Source organism: Cnephaeus nilssonii (genome assembly GCF_951640355.1).
Source record: "Cnephaeus nilssonii genome assembly, chromosome: 6".
In the NCBI taxonomy this organism is placed as follows: domain Eukaryota; kingdom Metazoa; phylum Chordata; class Mammalia; order Chiroptera; family Vespertilionidae; genus Cnephaeus; species Cnephaeus nilssonii.
In genome coordinates, this window is record NC_137077.1 from 67203737 (window position 1) to 67224313 (window position 20577).

Sequence of the window (20577 nt, forward strand, 5' to 3'; positions counted from 1 at the left end):
TATTACTAGCAAAAATGGACTTTTTTGAGGTGAGCATTATGATAATAATTTGCCCTATTTATATTATAAAAATCTTTTCTCTTTTTCTTCCCCTTATCTCCCCACCCCTCACTCACTCTCCCTTCTGGTTCCCTGGATCCATAGTGTTGGTTAATGGAATGTCACCATCCTTTTCATTACCCATTCATTCACCTAGGTTAATACCTCCTAAGGTGGGTGTCTTATCTTCAGTATTTGATTAATTTCCAAATGTTGTCTGCTTTCACGTCTGAAACACATCCATAGTTTAGTTAGGATTCCTTTATTTCTGACCTGGACTATGAACCGGTCTTTCTGCTTCTCTTTTCCCCCACCTGAAACAGCGATTGTGAGCCCTTGCCTTACCTGAGGGCGGACATGCATGCTCATGAGAAGAGCTGCAAATAGCGGGTGCTCACTGTTTCCTGAGGAAGGGAGCAAGTGGAAGAGCAGGGATTCAAACCCGGGCAGCCTGGCTCAGTGCCTGAGGGCGCTTACAGTGTAAGGAGGCCCAGGTGACAAACATGTAGCATTTGAGGGACTCTGTTCTGTCTGCTCCTTTAGAACTGTGATTCACAAAGTCTGATTCCCTGACCACCAATCAGCATCCACATCACCTGGGAACTTGTTAGAAATGCAAACTCGGGCCCTACCCTACACCTACTGAAACAGACACTCTGCTCTTGGGGCCCAGAAATGTGTATTCTAAACAGCCCTCAGGCGTCCTCAAACTATGGCCCTCGGGCCACATGCGGGTGTTTTTGCTGTTTTGTTTTTTTTACTTCAAAATAAGATATGTGCAGTGTGCATAGGAATTTGTTCAAAGTTTTTTTTAAGCTATAGTCCGGCCCTCCAACAGTCTGAGGGACAGTGAACTGGCCCCCTGTTTAAAAAGTTTGAGGACCCCTGCTAGGTGATTCTGATGATGCTCACATTTTATGACCGTGCACCACCACCAGATATTTTTGAGCTTGTTCATTCTTATGTAGCTATATTTATTTAATTTTCAAATAGTACTCATGATCCTATAATTAGCTAAATTTCAGGGCACCATGTATGCTTACGGTGAACATTATTAATGAGGATGGGTGTAGGTTAATAGCACAATAGCATTGTTGATGAGTGTGTCTTTTTTGTAATAAATAGTTATATCTTTGTTTTTGCCTTATAATGCAAATGGAATAGGGTGAATAGCGTTTAGTGCTTGGGAGATCTAACCCAGACAGCCAAAGTGTGGATCCCATCTCTGCTAATACCAAACTGGCCTGGGCAGTTTACATAACGTCTGCGTGCCTCAATTTCCCATCCGCAGAATGGAGCTATGGATGGTGTCTGTCTCAGAAAGAATTGTTAGGATTAACTGAGTTTATTCACATGAAGTGCCTGGCCCTTAGTGTGGGCTTCAAACATTAGTTATCCTGACTTGGAATTGAAGAGCTGGTAGCTCTGTCATTTACTTGTTTGTAGTGTCTTGATTTATTAGTCTTAATCTCAATCTATTATTTCCCTCCCCCCACCCCCAGGAGTCTTTTTAAGCCACCTATTTAATTAATAAGCACTGGTTTAGTTAAACTAGACAATACCTCCCACAAATCCGGTTAGCCGGTGCTCCCGCACTGCCACGTGCCCCAGGTTTTGGAAAGTGAACTGAGGAAGGTGCCGCTGGCATGGCAGCTTTGGCACTCCTCTCTCTTCAAGCTCCTTGGTAATCCGACCAGGGAGCACACCTGTATCAGACCAAAATAAATACCAATAAAAGCTGTAACTTAATTTTACACTTTCATAGATGTCTTATGCAACCCCTGGGGCAAAGCACCCCGCCATGGAAGTTTTGAGGGAAGTAAGTCAGTGCTTCTCAAACTTTAATGCAGGTGCGGATTGCTTGAGGATCTCATTAAACTGCATATTCTGAGTCAGTAGGTAGGGAGCAGGTCCTGAGCCGCTGCTGGCATCTGCATGAAATAGGAGAACGTACTGATTAGTCAACAATTGATGAGGGGTGGTAGGGAACAGGTCAGGTGTAAAACCAGCCGAGTAGTTAGAGGTATTGTACTTCTGTAACTACTCCAAAGACCTGGAGGATGATTTTTGAAAAATATTATTAGCTATTATTATTAAATTGGACCCCGTGAGACAAAACCCACAATTGTGTTCTGATTTTAAGACCTCCATCTGCCTGAAGTTACGTTACACGAGATACAGCACAGTCTATTTCCATCACGAATTTAGAATGAATGATAGATTCATGAAACTCAATGAATTCACCAATATTCAGCTATTTTCACACTGTATGTAATATGTAATATTATGTAATGTATACACTTACTTTTGTTCAGTATGTATATTTATATCCCATAATTATAAAAGTATTATATAATATAGGATTATAAACACATACGTACATACAAATATACATATACATACATAGTTCACTGAGATCCAGAAAAATGGACACAAGCTCCTTGAGGTAGTTAGCTTTTAGAAAAATCCAAACACTTCGTAGCATTTTCTGCCCAGGCTGTAAGCAGATCAGGCTGTAAGGGTAGCATCCCCCAGCTGTGACTAGAATATCCCAAATGGTACTGAGAAACATGAGCAGAAACGCCAGTGTTCTCGGACCTGTGCATTTAAGTGCAGCCCTCCACGGAATACCGGTTTTCATTTTAATAACTATTCAGACAGGTTCCAAGAATAAGAGACAAGTAAAACATTTGCATAGTGTATTTGGAGGACAAGAAGAAACAGAAATAATGAGAAGGGTGTTACCATTTTCTTCATGGTAGTCTCCCTGCTGCACGTGTACCGTGTTCAGTTCCACGTCGTTTTGAGCTATAGAACTCTCATGCTCTATTAACTGTGGTGCTAGGAAAACGGCTTCTGGCAATTCTCCATCATGTCAATTACCTGAGTATTTACATTAGGAGAAACATTTTTATGATGGGTACAAAAAAATCCCCTCTTCTCAGCATTTTCCCATTAGGTAGACAAAATGTTTTCCTTCCTACAAAATATACTTTAGGAGTGTAACTTAGTGATGCCCATTAGATATTGGAGCTTGGAGAAGCAAAGGGTTCAGTTCAGTCTCTGGCTCATTATTAGTTCTTTTTGTATTTCATTTCTTGATCTAATGTGAATTGAACTTGAGACTGTTTGGAATACCAGTAATAGGTTTTGAAAAAAATTCATTGAAAAAAAAGCTCTCAGAAACTCGCCTGTAGAAAACGTTGGGAAAAAGTGGTTTCTTTGTACTGTCAAGAAGGTATTTATAACAAAGCATCAGGTACCTTTGATAATGAAAGACATGGTTCATATTTTGATCAATACCTCCTATCTGATACATAGTTCACTCTGAATGGGACATGACTTCATTTTTCTTCATGGCATTGAGTGACTTGATGCTATTGCAAATCGTAAATCTGTGGGTTTGGATGATAAAAAGAGCCTGTTAGTAATAAGCCACGGACTAAATTGATAAGGTTATATTTTAGTTCCTTTACAGGCAAATTAGCTTTGAGCTATTGTCAAAATTTAGTGAAGTAACACAATGTCACCACGTTTTCTGTTTCTACAACTGTGCTATTTTTAAACTCTATTTTCTTCCCTTTTCTCTCTGCCTTCATTACCCCAAACATCAACCAGAGATTTCTCTAGGAACCTTTAAAATTCACTGTAAATTTTGGCCTCTTCTCTTTGTACTACTAGCTCTTGAAATTGTATCAATTGTTTAGCTGCCATTTAATATCAGCTAATACTTTGTACTGCAATAAGAAGTGATAAAAAAATCAACAACTATTGAGCTTTAGTGAATTTTTTCTCAGGGACTTCAACAGGTATTTGATTTTCCTTGAGATTTATGCTAGACCATTTTAAGGAAAGACTCCAGCATTTGAATTATATGTTTGCATTTTTTATTGAAATTTATGTGCACTATTCACACAGTTTATACTAAGAGGAACTAGCCTTAAGGCACAATGAATCTTTGTTTCCACTTTACCAAACCTATATAAATAATTTATTTTAGAGGTAAGCACTTTGTAATCGGGCTGTCTAAAGTGCACATGAATTTGGAAACACATTTTACTGACAACTCCGAGTTTCAAGAGTTAAGAATGCCATTTATAACTAGTACTATTTTCCTACTCTCTTCTGCTGGGAATGTGAACCTGTCAATTAAGAGAGTCAAAGCGCTGTCCAAACCTGGGCGATGACTCCCAGCTACTTGAGACTTGAAATAAAAAAGACTCCTGGGTTCCTCGATGTGGGATGGACCCACCCCAGAAACGACCACTCGCTAAATAGCCGAGTATTGTTTTCCCCACTCCAAGTGATGGTGCTGACACACGACATGCTTGGTGTTATATTTGTGTAAAAGTTTTATAGTTCATTTGGAAAATCTGTGGAGAATGGTATTGAATGGTTAGCTAGTATTCTTTGAGAACAGTATTTAACTACTTGGGTATATGATATCTGTGTTTTATAAATACACCTAAATTATTCATAGATGCTTGACTTTGTTTTGAGTGGTTTACTACTCTTTTTAAATTTTATTGATTTCAGAGAGGAAGAGAGAGGGAGAGAGGTCAAAACATGAATGATGAGAGTATCATTGATCGGCTGCCTCCTGCATGCCCCCCACTGGGGATTGAGCCCGCATGTGCCCTGACCTTAACTGAACTGTGACCTCCTGAGTCATAGGTCAATACTCAACCACTGAGCCACGCTGGCTGGGCTGGATTACTAATCTTGAATGATGTAACGTCATATTCTCCTGTCTTTCCCCCATCTTATGACAGTGCCTGTTAGCATTCTTTGTGTGCCCTATTGTATTTCCCCCTTTCCTCTGCCTGTTTCTTAAGTCTCAGTGCTCCTCAGATATCTTCCTAACTCTCTTCTATGCTCATCATTGGCTATAGTCTACTATACTCACGTTGATGACTTCTTACATCCGCTTCCTCAGCCCGGACCTCTCCCCAGCACATCAGACCTCTATATTCAACCACTTAATAGATCTCACCATTGGAATGTCCCAGAAGCAACTCAAACTGAGCATGTCTAAAACAAGATTTTTTCACTATGTTTCAGTCATATTCATCTTTTTTTTAAGTCCTCACTGCAGGATATGTTTAGAGAGAAGAAGGAGAGAGAGAGAGAGAGAGAGAGAGAGAGAGAGAGAGAGAGAGAGAGAGAGATTGATTGTTTTCCTCTTGTACGCACCCTGATTGGGGATGGAGCCCACAAACTTTTGGTGTACGGGATGATGCTTCAAACAACTGATCCAGTTTTTGTTTACTGAAAGTGCCATGCTCTCTCGTACTTGTTTGCACATACCCTTAGCCTGAAATATGCTTTTTCTCCAGCTAACTCCTATTCACTTGACAGATCTCACAATCAAATTTATCCAGGAAGCCTTTTCACATTCTTGTGTTAAAAATTGGGGCCTCTTTTATATAGCAATAATGAAAATATAATAATATAATAGCAATATATTATAGCATAAAATATAGTAATTTGCTACACATATTAATACATATTACATAGTAATATAGTATTTATAGTAATATAGCATCTATAGCAATATATTACAGCAATATAGTATAGTAATATGACATATTTATTAATAAAGTATTAGTGATAAAGGTAATGATGCTGATGAGCATAATGATAGTCTATTAGTTTCTGATTGATGGTGTAACAAATTACCAGATCCATTATGGCTTAAAATAACACCAATGTACTATCTTACAGTTCTAAGGGTTGGCCCTTTGACGTTGCTTTTGCTAGAGGCTTTAGGAGAGCATCCATACATTTTCTTGGCTTTCCTATTTTCTAGAGGCTGCCTGCATTCCTGGGCTCCTGCTCCCCCGTCTTCTAGGCCAGCAATGGCCTCCAGAGCACTTCTCACATTACATCACTCTGACACTGACTCTTCTGCCCCCTTCTTTCATCTTTTAAGTCCCTTGTGATTATGTTGAGTCCACCTGGATAATCCAGGACACTTCCATGTTAAGGTCAACTGATTAGCAACCTTAATTCCATGTGTGACCTTAAGTCCTTTTTGCTCAGCAATCTAACAGGTTCTGGGAATGAGGCATGGATGTCTTTGGATGGGCATGTTTTCTGTTTGTTGCAGAGCTAACAGCTATTGAGAACTTACCACTTGCTTGCTGTTCTAAGCAACTCACATATATTAACTCACACAGTTGTCAAGAACTGTGAAGGGTGTGAGGTTTTACTTCAACCTATTTGCAAGCTTGACAAGTCTACCTACCATTGTTTTGTGAATGTTCCCAGGAGACATGCAACTTCTGAATTAGAGACAAAAATCTTTGTTTCTCTAGCTGTAGCATTAGCCGGAGTATCAGCATTTCTTATGCGCCAGTTTCCTGAGATCCTATTCCCAGCAGCAATGCAGAGGTCCAGGTGATAACCTGCATATGCAATGGATTATATCACAGATGAGGAACCCTGAGCCTGGGGCATCTGATTCTTTTATAAATGGCTAGAGGCCCGGTGCATGAAAATTCATGCACTGGAAGACGGGGTCCCTCAGCCCGGCCTGCCCCCTCTCATAGTCCGGGAGCCCTCAGGGGCGGGAGGAGACCAGGCAATCAGGGGAAGGCAACACCCCATCACTGCCAGCAGCGCAAGCCTCGGCTGGACCTGGTTACCTGAGCCTTGGGAGGCCCTGGGCGGCTGGAGGGATGAGGGGACTGGGGGACTCTGGAGGCAGGTGCATGGAGCAGCCAGACCCACCTGGGGGCAGGCCCGGCCATGCCGCACGCCTGCTGCCCCAGCAGGGCTGAGGGGACTGGGCGCTGCCATCTTGTGGCTGTGGGCACCGCCATTTTTGAGGGCATGACAGTCAATTAGCATATTCTCTCCTTATTGGCTGTGGGTGCTACCATCTTTTGTGAGGGCGCGATGGTCAATTAGCATATTCCCTCTTTATTAGATAGGATGGTATGTATGACTGTCCTTTGCATTGGAGAGGATACTATCACTATTTTTGCCATACAGATATCCTTAAGAAGATAGTTTGGAACAAAAAGCAAATGTGAGGGACCTTTGAGAATTGTGTTTTCAATAATAGCCCTGGTAGTAACCCTATGAAATAGTTGCAATTATAATCATCTTCATCTTACAGGAAAGGAAAATGAGGGGCATAAATGGTAAGTAATGTGCTTCATTAAGTAGCAGAATTGAGTTTTGAACTAGGCTGCCTGGCTTCTCAGATCCCACGTTCATAATCTCTGCTCTGTGCTGCACCCATTCTACCATGCCCTCATCGTAGCACCTACACTATACTGCAGTTCCCTTCATGTGTGTCTATAATATATATGCTTTTTAACTTGTGTGTATCCCCCATTAGTTTTTAAGCTCCAGGAGAGTTTAATGGGATTGTATCTTTATCGTTCAAGGTTTATATATCCAGCGCTCAGATCAGACTGGCCTATATTAGGTAATGAATAAGTATTTCAGGAATGCATGAAAATATATCATGAACGAAACCTTTATAGAGAGGAACCTTTACTTTCAACCTGCATTCTCTTAAATAAAGCAAGTCGTTGTTCTATAACAAGCATCAGTCAAATTGACCTGTCACTGAATGATGGGGACAGGGGTCAATTAGCGTTTTCTATGTCTACGCCTAATCATGTCCATTAAGGCAAAGAACATGCATTTTGAAAGTAAGAAGATGCAAAATAGGATGATGAAAATTAAAGTAGAGCTAATTTAAAAAACTAAATGGACAAGGAAATGGCAAATATTCCTTGTGCGTATGGGATAAATCCTTTGGCATAGAAATTCTTTTTCAGGTAAAAAAGAAATTAGAAAACACATGAAAATGCTCCTCCTTTGCAAATGGACAGTAATCAGTAAGTGCTGAGTGTGTGGCAGAAAGATCAGCAGAAACAGTGAGCCCATATGACGGTAGTATGACCCAATGCTAATCCAGAATGCTGGGAGTTTGGGGAGTTAAATGCTAGGCTTGTGAATGCAAGTAGAACTGATGAAAATTCTGTTATAGAACAAAATGTGTAGCTGAACCTAGTATTTTCTGATGGGAAAATGCCCAAGTAGAAAGTATATCAGGAGAAAAGTGTGTTTTGTTTTAAAACACTGTAGGACTGGTTCATTTTTAAATTTGGTGGAAATGCATCCAGGGACAGTGAGGCTTAAACTCCTCTTTCAGATGAACTTAAAAACAGCCAGTTAGAACCTAATCTGTTTGTGAGTAAAAAAAATTCTGAGAATGCATTGGAAAGGAAAAAATAGTTGGTTGTTCTCATGTTAATAAATACCAATAATGTCTGACTTCTATGAATTTTATCTCATTAATGCTGCTATTTCAAATGCAATTTATATTTTGACTAGCTACTTATGGTAACTGTTTGAACTAGGAGTTTTATTTTTTATATTTAAGCATAAGTGAATATGTAAATAGCATCTTGAGCAAGTGACAGTCATGGCATAATGAAAAGGCAACTTATTAATTTTTTTTACCTGCTGTACCTTTCCTTTAAAATTTATTTAGCATCCCTGAATGATAACATAGACATGGACTATGATGTTTTCTCTTTCACTCATTCTTAGGTAGGTTCTCTGTTGCATCATGTCATAAAATAAAATTTTGATTCAGAAATAAAAGTGCCTAAGCTAGCATACTAAACCAACACTTCATCTTTGTTCAAGGACAAGACTCCTTCTCTCCCAAGGTAAGGCCGGTGATGCATTCGATTCCCCAAGGTGGGGATGACCTGGAGAGATCCCAAATAGTGATAGCATTGATTTAGCATGTCTTGTGCTTAGAACTAAGTGCTTAGCATGAACCATCTCATTTTATCTTCACGACAACCTTCAGGGGAGGTGTCATTAATATCTCCACGTATCAATAAGGGAGTGGAAGCTGAGACTAGAACTTTTTTTCAAGGTCCCACAGCTCATAAGCGTGAGACCTGGGTTTGTATGCCAAAGAGTGTGGACTTCCAAGCTGCACCTTTTCACTGTTCTGCCCTCTGCCCTCTGCCAAGTAGATCTGGGCAGCCGTGCTGGGAAGATGACTGGGATCATCATTGAGATGCTGTGAGGGTACAGCGTGGAAGACAGTGTGGAGGGTGAAACCTAAAGGCTGAAGTGAGGCAGGAAACAGAAGTCAGAGGCAGGTCAAAAGCCTAGGAATCTGAGAGCAAGATATATTTGGCCAGGAGGGACCAGAGCACAGAGTTGAGAATGTGCCTGTGGATTTGGAGAGAGTGCCAATTAGGGATATTCAGCAAGGGGATGGGGAGGTGACTTACAGGAGCACCAGAGCACTTCCCATGGCAGAGAGTAAAACTGTGGGAATGGTGACCAGACTGAAGAATTTAATACTTTTTCTTGGAAGAGTATTGGTAATGGCTGCACATCTGTTTGGTTTGTAATACCAAGCAGAACTAGTGAGCTCTGTTCAGCATGACTTGTCATCACAAGACAAACTATTCGCTTATTTTGCAACTGATTTTTGAATATCAGCCATATGCTTGGTCCTATCCTAGGCACTGGACATGCTGCCATTGAGATAAATAATGACCTGCCTTGGAGCTGCAGTTCAGTTGGGGAGGTGTTTCAGTTTAGATGTTCAGAGAGGCTTTTCCGGGTCACTCCGTTCAAACTGTCCTCATGCCAACCTCATTACACTTTACATACACCTGTGTTATTTCCATCACATCCCAATGGCAGTCTCTTATTATGTTGATTATTTATTTATCTGAGTGTGATTTAGCTCCCTACCCTACCCATCTTCTCTCCACCCCCAAAGCTGGAATGTGAGCTCTGTGAGAGCAGGGTCCTTGTCAGTCTTCTCTGAGTAAAGACTCAACAAACTTTGTGAATAAGTGAATGAATGAATGAATGAAATATACTACCTATACAGGAAAATAAGAAGTCTGTTATTCCCATGAGAAAGCCTCATGGTTTTTTCCTCTAGTGAGAACAAAACTTCTGGTATTATTAGTCTATGGCACTTTAGATTTTCTGAGCAGAAAATCTCACACTCACCAGGGAGCAGTGTTGCTTTCCAAGGACTCGGGGCTTGGCAGCAGCTCTGTTTTCTGCCTGAGTCGCTGGGGTAATATGTACTCAGTGTTCAGTTTCTTGTCTTCCAGGATCTTACATCCTTTTTCAGGCTCAAGGGTGAAGTCTGGGTCATTGGGTTTTTGACCTTAGCAGGGACTCTCTTAGGAGTCTCAAAATATTTAGATAAACAGATTGCAAATTCAAAATGAATTGACAGTTTGGGGTGTGGACGGCTTGAAGGCAAAAATTGGCTGCTGAAGCAATATTGGGGAGGCAAGCCATGACCCTAGGGTGCCTGTCTTAGGGAAAAGGGAGTGTCAAGAGAAAGCAGGACAAGTGACAAGTAGCTGAGGTCATGTTTCACATGTATCTTCTCTACTTCTGCCACTCTCAGAGCATAGAGTGTGAGCTTGATAATGTGGCAGAGAACATCTGAGTTGGAGGGTACCAGACTCGCATACTGGAGCCAGGGCGTGCATGAGCCCACAGCTAGAGTGATGAATCTTATTCTGCATGACACATTAGGATGATCTGTGAGCTCAGAATGTGACTGTGGCAGAGGAGAGGCCTGATATTGCACACGCTCCCCGCCCCCTCAAGTGGTTACTTAATAATGTGGACTATATTAGTGTATATTTCCCGTTTCCAAATTTATACATCAGAACACTGCCACTAATGCTGGAGACTGGCTTTCTGCTTGTGTGTACTGTGAGGCCTCGTTGGGTGATTCTTTGGACCTTTCCAGTGGTTTCAGCATTCCTCTTAGTAAGGTGTTGTCAGGCTAGTGGACATTTTTCATGGCAACTGATTTCCCCCAGAGTGCAAAAGAGGAGGCTGCAAGGCTTTCTGAAGGTGTAAGCCAGATGAAAGGGAAGGGGGCGATTGCAGAGGAATGGTAGAGAGGGCTATCAAGTCCCAGTCTACTACAAAGGTGCTTAGGCATTTTCCTCTAGAGCTCCAAGAGAGCTGTCTGGGCATGTGGGCGGGGACAGATGACACTGGAGTGGGTGAGAACACTCAAAGAAAACCAGTAAAAAAAAAAAAAAAAAAAAAAAAACCCAAAGAAGCAAAAAACCCAGAGTTGGAAATCCTGGAAACTTTGATTTTCAAAAGTCAGACGATGACAAAGTAAAAAAAAAAAAAAAAAAAAAAAAAAAAAAAAAAAAAAAAAAAAAGAGACAACAACAACAAAAAAAGCTAATCTAAAGTGTAGTTGGAAAAATGGATGTTCTGTTATAATAGCCCCTCATCAAAGTATGGAAATTGTCAGCAGTATATTAAAAAAAAATAAGAACAGAGAAAAGTCTCCATGAGATATTGTGATCTTAGTTATAGAGAGCTGTTTCAACACAGTGTTAAAGATAGAGAGCAAATTATAGTGCATGGAAAGAAGCGAGTAGAGAAAGTTAGATTTTATGTTAATTTATGTAACCACATTCACTAGTATTATATGAATATTTGCTATCTGCCTACAGTTTTTAGGACTGCAGTAATTAATTGGAAGCAGACTACGATGCATAATTTTATCCATGATTTTCTTTGAATTTCCAAGTAAATTAGATTCTGAAACATTGGAGTTTTCTTACCTCTGTTTTCAAGGCATATTAAAGCTACGGTTGCACATTTTAATGGATATAGCCTCATGACAAATTTATTTTGCAAAAATTAAAATAATTTAATTCATTGTGAATAAATCAGATCTTCTTTAAAGTTAAGCAAAAGAATACTTCAATGATTGAAGGTCTTTTTAAAATTAGTTTCATTGAAGTACAGTGACATGCAGTACACTGCACATATTTAAATTGTAGTTTGATGGTGTGAGGTGTATGCACCATGAAATCAGCGCTGTGGTGAGCATATCCATCACCCTCCAAAGTTTCCTGTTGCTGTCTTGTCTTTTTAACCCCTTTCATCTTTGTCTGCAGGCATCTACTACCTGCTTGTTGACAGTATAGATTAGCCTGCATTTTTCTAGAACTACAGAAATGTCACGAATTATACAGCATGTATATTTTTTCTTCCTTTTTACTCATGCAACTTTGGGATTCTCCCATGGTGTTCCATGTATCAACAGTTCATTTCTTTTTATTGCTGAGTAGTATTTTGTTGTATGGATATACCACACTTCATCCATTTGCCTGTTGATGAACATTTGATTTATTTCCTGTTTTTGGCTCTTGGAAGTAAACTTGTTATGAATGTTGTGTAGATGTCTTTATAAGGATATATGCTTCATGCAGGTATTCTTAAGATATAATTCTATGATATTTCTTAAGTTATGAAGGTGTAGAGAGGCACAATTAAAATATCTCTTACTAGTAGTTAGAACAAATCCAAGTTTCTTCAGTGCTTTGTGAAAAAGTTATGAAGTGCATAGTAGCATAATCTAAATTTTTTTAGTTCCACCCCTTACCCCCGCTGCTGTGTTCCATGCACCAACTTTAATGCTTGTCTGTGAATGAGAAGCTGCCTCCTCCTACTGAGCTCTTTGTGTTTTGCTCTGTTCTCAAACTCTTTATCTTTTGTCTTCCTTTTTCCCCCCCAATTACAGTTTACATTAAATATGATTTTATATTAGTTTCAGGTGAAAAGCAGAGTGGTTAGACAATCATATACTTTACAAAGTGATCCCCCTGATATTTCCAGTACCCTCCCTGGCCCCATACTTAGTCATCACAACACTATTGACTATATTTCCTATGGTGTTCTTTACATCTCTGTGACTATTTTGTAACTGCTAATTTGTACTTTTTGATCCCTTCACCTTTTTTATCCAGTGCTTCAACTCCCCCTCATTTGCTTTATCTGAATATAACTATTTGCTTAGGAGTTCTTGTCATGTTACCCACGCCTGACTTTCATGCCCTCAGACCTCTGGAAGCCAGCTGCCTGCTTAGGTCACCACTGCCTGATATTTTTGGCACCGACCTTCAACTGGCCCCTCACCACACCTTGCTTATATGCTGCTGGTCAGGCTTTTGCTATCTGATGACTGCTCCCTAAGCGTACTTTCCTCTTTATTCCAAACTCCCAGACTCTGCATCTGGCCCATGTCTGGAGTCTTCTCTTTGTGCCATTTGAGGTAGTTCAAATCCCAGTATGTAGCCAGATTGGCTCACTTAGTTTTGGGACCTGACTACTCTGGGCTCTGGAGAACTCCAGCACACAGAGGTGCCTCTGTCCTGCCACAGGCTTGGTTCTAAAGGATTGTTCCCAAATTCACAAGTTCCTGCAAGGAAATGACACCAGATATGCTACTGCTGTTGCCATCTGCTGGTGGCCTGCAGAGTTGACACGATGTTGTTCTGTCGCCTAGTTTGCTCATATTTAGGGAAGATTTCCACTTAAAATCTTGTGGGAGAATGTCTGCTGTGCACTTGCAGTTTGTACTAATCCTCGGACCTGCGTTCTTCTCCATCATATGCATCAGCCACAAGGACCTTCTTTCTGCTTGTCTTATCTCCACCTCAGGGTCTTTGCATTTGCTGTCCCCTCCTAGACCACACTTCCACAGATCTTCAAACAGCTGGCTTCTACCATTAGTCACATCTTTGATGAAATGTAATTCCCTTTCTTGACCATGCTATACCCATCTTACCCAACCTGTCAATTGTTGTCTTACTCTATTATATTTTCTTTGTAGCATTTATCATTTACTAAATTTCTTTCACTTTATTACTTGTTAACGGACCTCCTTGTCCTATACACACCCACACATGAATATAAGTGCCACGAGAGAAGGGGGCAAGGAACGTGAAGTAGAGAGCAATGGTTATGTTGAGCAAAAGAGATGCTCAGTATTTACTTGTATAAATAAATACATACAGTGCCTTTGTCTACCTGTTGAAATCTTATATTTTCAAATCCAACTCAAATATTATCTCTTTCAAGAACCTCTCCAACCAGATTTGTTTTCTTTCTCTTTCACAGAACTTTTTATTCTTTCTTTATTTCTTGTGTTAAGCTGTCATTCTTTATTCAAAATGTCCTGTACACTAGTACAGGGACCATCCCTGACTTAATTTAATATACATTTCAGACTGAAGGACACAGCAAATACTGAGAAGATGTTTGTTGAAGTCATAAATAAAATCAACCATATTGTAAGACTGTTGATAATTTTATTCTTTTTCTTGTTATGAAATATTTAAGGCATACAGAAAAGAATGAATAATTGTATAAATAATACTCATGTACCCATCACCTGCTTTAAAAAAGTAATATTGAAGACACATTTGATATCCCTTGTGTGTGATATTGTGATTCATAAGAAATATATAGCTGATCAAATATGTATTTTCATATATTTAATTCCTTCATGGTTCCTGGCTTACAGCTTTCAAAACCCTTGCAATTTTCTAATCAATTACAGCAATAAAGTTGTCTTTTGTCATGTTAATGATGTGACTTTTTGAATTCACCTATGGATGGGGCTGGTTGCCAGGGGAACTTTCAGTCCCACCCCCTGACTTCCTGGGAGTAGAGAGGGGCTGGAAATTATCAATGGCCAATGATGTAGCCAATCATGCCTTTGTAATGAAGCCTCCATAAAAAACCAAAAGACAAAATTCAGAGAGATTCTGGGTGGGGAAACACCTGGAGACTTGAGGAGGTAGGGCCTGCAGAGGGTATGGAAGCTTTGTGCCTTTCCTCATACCTTGCCCTATTCCTCTCCTCTATCTGGATGTTCCTGAGTTATATCCTTTTATAATAAACTGTTAATCTAGTAAGTTAAATGTTTCTCTGAATCCCATGAGCCACCTAGCAAACTAATCAAACCCGAGAGGAGGTCATAGTATTAGCAGAGAAAAATATGCCTCATCTTTCCCCGTTGCTGTTGCTAGTGGGAGTGAGGTTCTTGGGGTACCGCTGGAGTAAGCATTTCCAGAGGCTCCCACAGGAGGATGAGATGTGGTAGAAAGCTTCATTTTTTGTGAAATTATATCCCTGGGTTTCCAAAGTCCCAATTCCCTTAGTCCAGTCATAGAAGAGTGTAGCTGGGGTTTCAGTAGAGCTAGAAGCAAAGCCAGTGTCCAGAGTTTCCTTTCCCTGTTGGAGCTGGTCCAGTACAGCATCAGGCTAGTGCAGTCCATTACTCCATTGTGTGTGGGGTCCACAGGGCTGTGGGCCACATGGGACAATGCCAGAAAGCCACGTGTGAGCTATGAGCCAAGCATGTCAAGAGGAACTAAGAGCATGAGAGAGAGAGAGAGAGAGAGAGAGAGAGAGAGAGAGAGAGAGATATTGATTCTTAGTTTAGGGGATTAGATATCCCAAATTTTCACATGTGGCTCTCTTCTCTATGTGGTTCTCTCCCCCAATGTAATGTCTTCCCTTTGCTCCTTTTCTATTATTAATAACTAATTAATTAGAATAGTATCATTAGGAACCTCTGGTGTATGCACCTGTCAGAAATACAGGTAAACCTGGGTGTGTGCTGCGGGGGGGTGGGGGGGGGTGGGAAGTCTTGTAGGACTAAGTCCTTAACCTGTGGAATCTGAGTCTATCCTCAGGTAGATGGGTAGATGGTGTCAAAAATGAGTTCAATTCTCAGACACTCAGGTGATGCCCAGAAATTGCTTGTTGGTGATATGCCCAACTCTTTTCCAGCTTCCAAGTTGAAATTGGGTTCAGGAACCTAAAAGATAGTCTCTCATCCATTTTTCCTTCTGTCTTCCATGAAGCAATCATGATTCTGAATTTGGTATTTATCATTAGAATATGTGTATGATTGTATGTGCAATATACCATTACCATCTGTCTTGGTATTTGTGTGCATGTGTGAGTATTCACTTGCAATGCATGGTATTATTCTGCATGTTTTAAAGTTATTATGGTAAGGGTCATTTAACATCTTAATTGTTCCCTCAACATTATGTTTTTTTAGATTATCCCTGTTGATACATATAGTGTTAGCATCTGCTGGTGAGATCATTCATGTCAATTGCTGTATAGTATTCCTTTATACTATATCTATTTCATAGTTCCCTTGCTTATTATCTTCATGAATGGCTTTAGTTTTCCATTTTCACTCTTACAGAAATACTGCAGTAACATTTTGTACCATTTTTTCCCTTGGCATCCTAGGGAGTTACTCCAGGGTTTGTTTATATTGGGAAGTGTAACTTCTAGGTCAGAAACTATAATTTTTATGTCATTGTGATTAAGAGCAAGGCACTGAGCCAGGCTGCCTGGGTTTGAATCCCTGCTCTTCCACTTGCTACCTTCCTCAGGAAACAGTAAGCACCCGCTATTTGCAGCTCTTCTCATGAGCATGCATCTCCTACCTCAACCCCTGGCATCAAGCACTGGGCTCAAGTCTCTTTGGCTGAGGCACATCCTGCTGGAACCAATTCCCAGCTGCCACTGCCTACTCCCGGAGCCAGAACCCAGCAGGCATAGGGCTTCCGACCTAATCACTACTTTGCATTTTTGTACCATTTCTGGTCCATGGAGAGGTTCATTTTCAAGTCTGCAGATATTTTTTAGTTTTCCCTTTTAATATTTTATGTGTCATCACTATGTGCTTGGAGTGGAGGGAATACATTAAAACATGAACTTATTGTCACCCTAACCAGAAGTTTATAATACCTCCATAACCTTTTAAAATAAGCACAAATCTTAGAATCATCTAATCATAGATTTTTGGAGTTGGAAGAGATTTTCAAGATAATGAAAGCCAACAACCTTGTTTTATAGGTGAAGGAATTGTGGTCTCAGGAAAGTAAGTAATTTACCAATGTCTTATCTCTAGTTAATGTTGGAGGCAGGACCAGAACTGAAACTCGCATGTTCCCTCAACTGTCATTTTGCTGTTATATTCACTATCATAGTTGTCCCTATATTTGTATGTAACATTTTTTATTCTTAATGGAACTCAAAAAATAAATTAGAATTTAAGAATTTAGAAAAATGACATCGCATGTTTAACCTGATAGGACATGTTTTCTTTTGAAAAGTATCAAGGTAAAAGTAACAGTACAGTATTCGCTGCATTGAACTGAATATATTTTCAGTCGAAGGCACTATGTCTTCTGACTCTGTGGATTCCTGCTGCATTTGGTTTCCTTGACTTTTTGAAATTTATCAGGATGGGCCCATCAATAATGGTGCTGATACTTCCAGCCTCTGACTGCATTGGGTCTGAAAATGAACTGTGATGAATGGACGTGGCCTGCGTGTACAGTGATAGCCTATATTTCTGCTGTCATGTAGAAATGGCAGGTAGTTTAATTTCGGGGAAAAATTACTAGGAAAGAGCAAGTATTCCTTCTAATTAGGATTTCTTGACTTTTTTTTTTTAAGGATATGCCTTTAGATTCTGGTATATTTGTTAAAGCCTTTGGAATTGTTTTATTCTATTTCTAGATCTTTTAGCTGTGCCTAAGCATCCGTATGCTGCTATGGAGAACTGGGGACTCAGTGTTTTTGTGGAACAAAGAATACTGCTGGATCCCAGTGTGTCATCTATTTCTTATTTGCTGGATGTCACCATGGTCATTGTTCATGAGATATGTCACCAGGTATGAGAAAAAGGATCAGGTGTAAGTATCACTGCACATTATTGAGACTATAGAATGATTTCAGATACTTTGATTAGGACCTAAGATGTTATCCTCCCAATTAAGCTTTAATTATAGAGAGAGCACTGTGTAGTTCGTTCTAGAAGACATGTCGCTTCTCTCAGGTGACAGCATAAACAAAAGCAAACACACTGATCACAGTGAATAAGCAACTGCCATTCAGCTTAGTGGAGGCGTGGGACGGCACTGCCTCTTTTGAGACCCAAACTAGTCACTACTCCTTGTCAACCTCGCTTTATTTTCCTGTGATTATTGGTGTGCATATATGGTAAGTGCAGTGAGGGAGATGATTTATTGCATTGCTGCGAGATGAGGCTGAGTTTTGTGGACGTGTCAAAATGTGCTTTTGCTGAAATCAATTCGTTACTCCCGTTTCCCCATCACCCAGACACTTAGGAAGTCTCTCACGAACTCCACCATAGACTCTTTGTTCTCCAATGATTGAGATTTTTTTTTGTCTCGGCATGTGTAGAAATTCATATGGAAATTAGCCAACTTTGTAGTGAAGCTAAGATAAAATTAATTTCATTTGGATTTTATGCGCTTCCTTACAATGAGTGGAAAGTATTACAGAGGTTTCACAATGCTTATTTAAATCTTGATTCTAGTGAGAGGGTAAAAAAAAAACCCTGAAAATAAACATTCATGCTCATAAAAAGCAATACCTGGTTACCAGTAACTACAAATAATTCTTAAGTGAAAATACCAGAAACATCATATCTATGATTTCAGCTTTTTAGAAACCCAAAACCCTTTTTAAAAAGCTAGCGAAGCTTAAGAAAGAGTGATATGGAAAATGCTGTCAGTTAAAGAAGGTGAACTGCTAAATGCTAATACCTGGATACTGACTTAATGATAAATTGGTCCAGGCCACATGACCATTTACCTAAATGTCAGCCTTTTGCAGTGAGCCTGTAAGATGTCTGTACCTGTCATGCCGGCGGGTTGGACATGTGTTCCTTGCCTCAGAGACTGAAAGGAATCCATGGCAGAGAGAGCCAGGCCTCCTCTCCTGCACTAATGAGAAGGGTTTCCAGCTCAGAATACAATTTTTTGAAACAAAAGCAGTTTTCTTTTTGGACATTCCTAGACACAAGTTACTTGTACATTTCTGTCAAAAATAAGGGCACATTGGTAATGTCATCATTGTTCCTGGAACTGATTTAATTTGTTCTTTATTCTGAGTTACTTTCTTGTTACAGCTTGGTAGTTAGTGCCAGGCTAGTTACTAGTAGTAGGAGGGAATGCACCAGTTGCTGGGAGAAATATATAACAATTTTCACTATCATTACCAAATTATTTTCTACATTACTCTCTCTTCCCACCTACTTGTTGTAATTATTTTTCTCTTATATCATAAGATTGGTGTTTATTGAAGGAATAATATATGTCAAGTACTCAGCACAGAACCTGATGGGTAGTAAGTGCTTCAGAAATCATAGTAAGTGATTGTTACCTCCAAATGAGTCACAGCAAAACATCACAGAAACCCATAAATATGAGCACTCTCCCCACGCAGGGCAGATGTGCAGGGCCTGTCTGCAGCTATTAGCCTGCTCGTCCCACACAGGCTGCCTGTGAGAGGCTCCCAGGGAGAGGCAGGCTCACCTGTGGCTCCTCTCCATCCACCGGGAGCTGAGGGGAGAGCTGTGCTCAGAGGTGACAAGCTTCCAGCTCCAGTTTGCACTCATTAAAAACCTTCTTCTGATGCCAGTCAGGGCAAATGGCATCATGGGGAAAACTTGTTAACCTTCATCACAGCCTCGCAGTTCACCTTTGTCACCGGGATCTTATCTAGAGACCAGTGTACCCCTCCCTTCGTGAGGTCACTCTCCAACCCTCCCTGACAAACCCCAGACCTGGCCGCTCTGACTTCCCAATTTAAGAACCTGTCATCTCAACCATGGCACTTAGGAGCTGCCAGTTTCTTAACTCTCCTGTGCCTCCATTTCCTGTGTAAAATGGGCCGGAAATAGTATTTACACTTGAGGATTATTGAGAGGACTAAAGAAGTTTTCCCAAGAAAAGCACTTAGAATAGTGGTAGTCACATAGTACATGCTCAATAAAACTAACTGTTATGACTATGGTTTGCCTCCACTGCTGCTGAAGCAAACTCCCTGTAGCTTAGTCTTATTTTCTGACTGTTTCCTTCCCTTCAGCCTATGAGGTGGACCTGACTGGCCCGAGACTTCTCCCTCATTTTTTGAGTATCTGAGGGCCTGGGTGGAGGAAGAATAAATACTCTCTTGCCTTTATCCCTTTTTGCTGTTTCCAAAGAACTATCCTCTCTATTAAAATACCTCCAGCCCCTCTGAAGTTCTTGTTCTAACCATTTCCCCCACTTTCTGTCTTGCTCTTGTACCTGCTATTCCTCAGATTAATACGGATCACATGCCTCCTCTGCTTAGAACTCCTCTTGACACATTGTCACAATTCTTAAGACAGGCTTTCAATTTAAAGCAGAAACTTACATTTTGACCATCAATACAAATATTTTTAATGTCATTTATGCTGTGGTAATCAACATATTCAGTTTCCTCTTATTTGTATTTAAGTTCAGAGATCTTGCATGATACTTTATTTGTCAATTAATATTATTTATTTTCAAATTTTATTCTTATTGTTGACACTATTACAGATATCCCCCCCCCCCCGCCACACACACACACACACACACACACGCACCCCTGCTCTCCTTTGCCCACCTCCATCCAGCCCCCACCCCTCCTCCCTCTGGCCATCACCACCCGTTGTCTGTGTCTATGGGCTATGCATATATGTTCTTTGGCTAATCTCTTCACTTTCTTTCATCCAGTCCCCCTCCCACCACCCCCCGCCTTTGCCAGCTGTCAGTCTGTTCCATGCATCCATGTCTCCAATTCTATATTGTTTGCCAGTTTATTTTGTTCATTAGTTTT

The 20577-nt window shown here is 40.3% G+C and overlaps 1 protein-coding gene across 1 annotated transcript in view; it reads left to right on the forward strand.

Moving 5' to 3' along the window:
• TRHDE (thyrotropin releasing hormone degrading enzyme) overlaps positions 1-20577 on the forward strand; it is a gene marked incomplete at its 5' end in the record, with an annotated part of 366323 nt that overhangs the window by 169441 nt on the left and 176305 nt on the right. The window contains one exon of the mRNA XM_079775459.1: positions 17443-17597. Within this exon, the coding sequence (XP_079631585.1) occupies positions 17443-17597 (155 nt within the window). The remainder of the gene's footprint in view (positions 1-17442; positions 17598-20577) is intronic.